General features: G+C 63.9%; 1 protein-coding gene across 1 annotated transcript; it reads right to left on the bottom strand.

Annotated features, from left to right (window-relative positions):
- Positions 1–2,537: 2,537 nt before the first annotated feature.
- KLF16 (Kruppel like factor 16) lies at positions 2,538–4,474 on the bottom strand. Its single transcript, XM_013008421.2, has 2 exons — positions 4,372–4,474; positions 2,538–3,216 (listed from the first exon to the last, which is right to left on the bottom strand). The coding sequence occupies exons 1-2, from the start codon at positions 4,472–4,474 to the stop codon at positions 2,915–2,917; spliced, it is 405 nt and encodes a 134-aa protein (XP_012863875.1). The 3' UTR covers positions 2,538–2,914.
- Positions 4,475–4,676: the final 202 nt, after the last annotated feature.

The following is a 4,676-nucleotide window of genomic DNA, read 5'->3' as shown; positions in this document are numbered from 1 at the left end:
GGTGCGCTTGCCTGGTAACTCTCGGTGGGAGTGGGCAGGGGAGAAGGGGAAAAGTCAGGGAGGAGGCGCGGAGGGTGGAGCCCCTGGCCCAGGCTGGGGGTGGTCCCAGGGTGGGTGGTGAGGGGCCAGGCGAGCGGCAATAGATTGCAATATCTGGGGCGGCCACTAGATGGTGTGGGCGCCGCTTTCACGGGGTGGGGCTTCAGCGAAACCCGCGGGGAGGGCAGGTGCATGGGCCGGAGGTGGGGGAGGGAGGGCCCCCCGGATTCTAGCACGGGGTTCAAAGCTCTGAAGAGCTTTTCCATGCCCCCATCCAGTGGACTCCCGCCCCCACCTTTAACTCTCTCCACTGGAAGCTGCCCAGGGCGTTAAGAGAGGCTAGACACTAGATGTACACCGCTGGCTGGCAGGCAGTGGGAGCCGGCTGGGGGCCCCCAGGGTCCTTCCTGGGAGGAGCCCCAGGGCTCCCGCGGGTGGCCTCCAGGGGCGCTGGCTCCCCGAAGCCTCGGCCAGCGCCGGAAGGGGGCGGGCGACAGACGCCCCCGGCACTGTGTCACTGTGCCTCGGTTGCCTGGGTAACTGGGCGGGAGCCCGGGGCGAGGGTGGGGGGCGCGCAGCTGCACGAATCGTGGGCGGCACTGGGCGGCAGCCTGCGCTGATGCCAGCAGCCCCTGCCCCAGGGCTGGGGGAGTCTCTCAGTCTGCCCATTGTGCAGCTGCGGTGGTGGTGGTGGTGGGGTAGATTGCGAGGGAGCTGCATGGACAAGACCCTTGAAGCCGAGCCCTGGGGCTCCCTAAGTCCAGACCTCAGTTTTCCCCTTAAGATTGCTGGCTGTGGAGCCCACCATACTGGCTGGGGCCCGGGGGCTGGGGGTGGGGGTGAAGACCAAACACACAGACGCAGGAAGGTGAGTTTTTAAAAAGGGGTTGTTTAATTAATTAAATACAAGGAAGAGACCAGGCAGGAGACAAGGGGAGGGTCGCCCACCCACGGAAAGCCAAGTCCCTAGGGGGCCCTTCCTCTTGCCAGCCCCCACTGCTAAATAACTGCCCTCCCCATGCCCAGAAGCTTCTGGGGGTGTGTGTCCCTCAGGCCCTAGGCAGGGGAGGATCTGAGAAGAGTTGGGGTCCCCTGTCTTACCATCAGCCAGACACATCTAAAACCCACAAAGGAATACGGGGTCCCAGCCCCCCCACCCACTCCCTGGGACTAAGGCATCGCCACTGTCGCTGAGAGAAGGGTTTTTTTTGGGGGGGCCCAATGGAAGCCCCCCAGGGGAGGGTTTGGGCCAGCCTTTAAGAAGCCCAGCTTCCCAAGGCTCCTCCTGTGCCTCCCCCTTCCCCAGACCAGTGGACAGAAGAATCCCACAGGCCGACACACCCACACTCCCCAGCCCCCAATCGGAAAAGAAAGGTCTGCAATAAATGGGGGATCCTGTCAAACGGGCACAGGCCCTTTTGGTCTCCGATGGGGGTTCCACTCCGGGCGGGGCAGGGGGCGCGGGTCCTCAGCCTCCGTCCCAAAAGAAATCGCACTGGATGAGTAAGGGAAAGGTCCTGGCCATTTACCACCCACCCCCGCAACTGCCTCCTCCCCCCAAACTCAGACACCCCCGCCCCTAACACTCACACCCCTGAGGACAGACCACCCATGAAGAGGGGGGTCCCAGAACAAGAAAGGGATTGGCGCCTGAAAAAATATTCTACACGGTCCAAAAAGCGAGCTTCTTCCCAAGGAGCCGGCCATTCCCGCTCCAAGTCCACACGTGGAAGGTTCCAGAATACTAACCATGTGGTCAAACGACCTTCCCTCCCAGGCAGCCAGAAGGAAGACGGGATAAGTTGTGGGGGAAGGGAGGAGGATGAGGGCAGACAGAACCCATGGCCCTGGCTGGGCTCTACACGCACCCTCACCCCCCACTTGCAGGCAGGCTGGGGTACATCATACCCAATGGCTGTCAGGGCCCTGAACGTTTGGGATTGATTGTCACGAGACACTGCAGAAGGCCAAAGTCGGGGACCCTACCCCGTGAGAACGGGGAGGCCAGCCTGTAGCACCAGCCTCCCCCAATAACTCTCACACACACAGACACCCGGATGGGGCGGTGGGGGGCCTCCACCGAAAGAGGGAAATAAATAAAGCCGCCTTGGCTCCCGGTGTGGACCCCCCTCCGCGCTCCACCCCAAAACTGAGTCACCATGCTCTTTGGAAGCAGCCTCGGGGTCTCCCCGTCCCGACCCCAACCCCCCGCCAGGGCCTCTATGGGAATCCCAACACCTGCCCACACCCCGTCTGGATCCGCAGGGTGTCCCCAGGGGGGGGGCAGGGGGGCAGAACCTGGGACACCTGAGATTGAGTACCCGAGGGGGCAGCTGGGCCACCCCGTTTCCCTGAACGTCTCCAATGGCTTTCGGTGGGGCTGGGGGCCCCGGGGAGGGGGAGGGGTGGGGGTGGGGATCCACATGGACCCCTGGTACATCTATGGCTCTTTACACAACTCATCTCAAACTGGAAGGAAACTGGGGGCGGGGGTGGGGGGGTGGGGGGGGAGTCCAGCCCTGGGCAGGGGGCTCCTTTCCTGGAAACCCTACCCCAGGGGAAGCAGGGAGGTGGTGGAAGGGGGGACACCCCCCCACCTACCCCCAGGCAAGGCCTGCTGACCTCCCGCCCAGGGTCCCTGTTGAACAGATACAAGTAAAGTTAACAATCGAGGTTATTTACAGGCGCAGAAATGGACCCCTCCCCGGGACCCCCAGCCTCGTAGTGGGTTCCTCGCAGGCCCCGCCCTCCTTTCTGGAAGGCGGGCTCAGTATCCACAGAGGACCTGGGAGGGCGGGGCTCCCTGACTGCGCCTCCTCCCGCCCACCCTGTCCCTGAGGGTGCTGCGGTCTCTCCACTTCAGGGGCCGGGCACCCTACAGGCCAGCGGGGCCAGGGCTGGCCGAGGGGCTGGCCACAGGGCTGCTGGCCAGGCTGCAGGGCAGTGAGTCGCTGGGCGAGGCGCTGCGGGCCCCGGGACGCCGCAGCAGTTCTGGGCGGAAGTCAGGGTGGCGGCGTGCGTGCTTGGTCAGGTGGTCACTGCGGGTGAAGCGCTTGGAGCAGAGTGGGCAGTGGAAACGTTTCTCCCCGGTGTGGGTGCGGTGGTGGCGGGCCAGCTCGTCAGAGCGCGCAAACTTCTTGTCGCAGCTGGGCCAGTCGCAGGCGAAGGGGCGCTCACCTAGGCCGAGCAGAGGACAGACAGTGGTCAGTCGGATGGACGCCTGCCTGGCACCTACGTTTCTCTTTGAAAAGAGGAGATGGAGTGGGGGGCTCGAGGCTTTCGATTAGACACCAGAGGTTTCCTGGACTCCCAGGCTGGAAGCTGAACTTGGGCATAAAATTGACCTTCACTTAAGAGGGCAAAAAGGGTGTCCCTGTGGTGCAGTGTTTAAGCACGCTGCTTCGCTGCTAAGCGAAGGGTGGGTGAAACACGTGGCCATCAGGAAACCAGTGGGCCTGAGGAGCGTGCATGAGGGAGGGGAGGGAGGGACACCCAGGCTCTGCTAAGGGTGAATGGGGCAGTGCTGGCTGGAGAAGTGGGCGCCCGTGCAACGCCACCGTCTGTGAGGCATCTACACTCATAATAAGGAAAAATGAGAATCTACGGCGGGTGACGAGTAGTCCTCCTCAGGAGGTGACCCCGAGGGCAAACTGGAAAGGTGTCCCCCAGACCTCACGCACATGCGCTCAGAATAAAGGTTTTGAATGGTTTTGGGAGCAAACGGTTATATAAACGGGTCACGCGGGGCCACTCGCGGCCAATTCACCTCCACCCCGGCCCACCCCCTATCCCCCCAGTCTCCATCCCAATACCCCCCTCTTCCAAACCACCACCTTTGGCACGGAAACCCTATGGCGTTACAAAGGCTACGTGAATCTCACGTGTGTTCCCGTGTCGAGGGCTAGGGGGGAAGACCCGTGGTCCCTCTGCGGGCAGAGGGGCACCCGCGGGACTTCCCGGGCCACCTGCAGCCGGGCACCGAGGGGGGGGGGGGGAAACCTCCGGGAAGGGGCGTGGCCAGGCGCCACCGCGGGGACCGCCCCGCCCCCACAGAGCAGATGGCGCTGGAGGAGCAGCCTCCACCCTCAACTTCCTCCGCAGACCCCTCCCATCGCGTGCCGGGCCCCGCCCGTCCTGTCCTTGGCCACAGCGCCGGGACGCTACTCCTGCTGGTTTAACCCAACCCATCTTCTAACCAGCTGCCTGCCATCTCCCCAGCGGACCTGAGGTGGTGCCAAGGGACAGGAGGGGGCAGGTCACTCCCACCTTTAGACCCTCCCCCAAGGGCCCCCACTCCTAAGAACACGGAGCCCTGGCAATCTCTGGCCACACCCGGGGACCAGTGGCCATAGGCACCCGGACTGGCACCCCCTGGACATTGCTCGGGCCCGGCGACCGCAGAGCCTTCCCGGGTTTTGAAGGGCGGAGTAGGCATAATGTGGACATCCACCTATGTCCGCATTTGCGACCCTCAGGACACTGAGAAGTCAAAGGAAACTCACTGCGTGGCCCCGAGGGGTGGCAGGGCCTGACGTGGGGGGAGCCCCAGTGGGGTCTCAGTGACCAGGACTACGCCAACCAGGGGGGGCTACAGGTAATGGGGGCCGCCCCCTGGAGGGTCAGGGCAGGGCCCTTCC

Source organism: Echinops telfairi, unplaced genomic scaffold (assembly GCF_000313985.2).
Source record: "Echinops telfairi isolate 266 unplaced genomic scaffold, ASM31398v2 ScPeMD7_7459;HRSCAF=8497, whole genome shotgun sequence".
NCBI lineage: Eukaryota > Metazoa > Chordata > Mammalia > Afrosoricida > Tenrecidae > Echinops > Echinops telfairi.
This window is presented reverse-complemented; position numbering and strand designations above follow the sequence as displayed.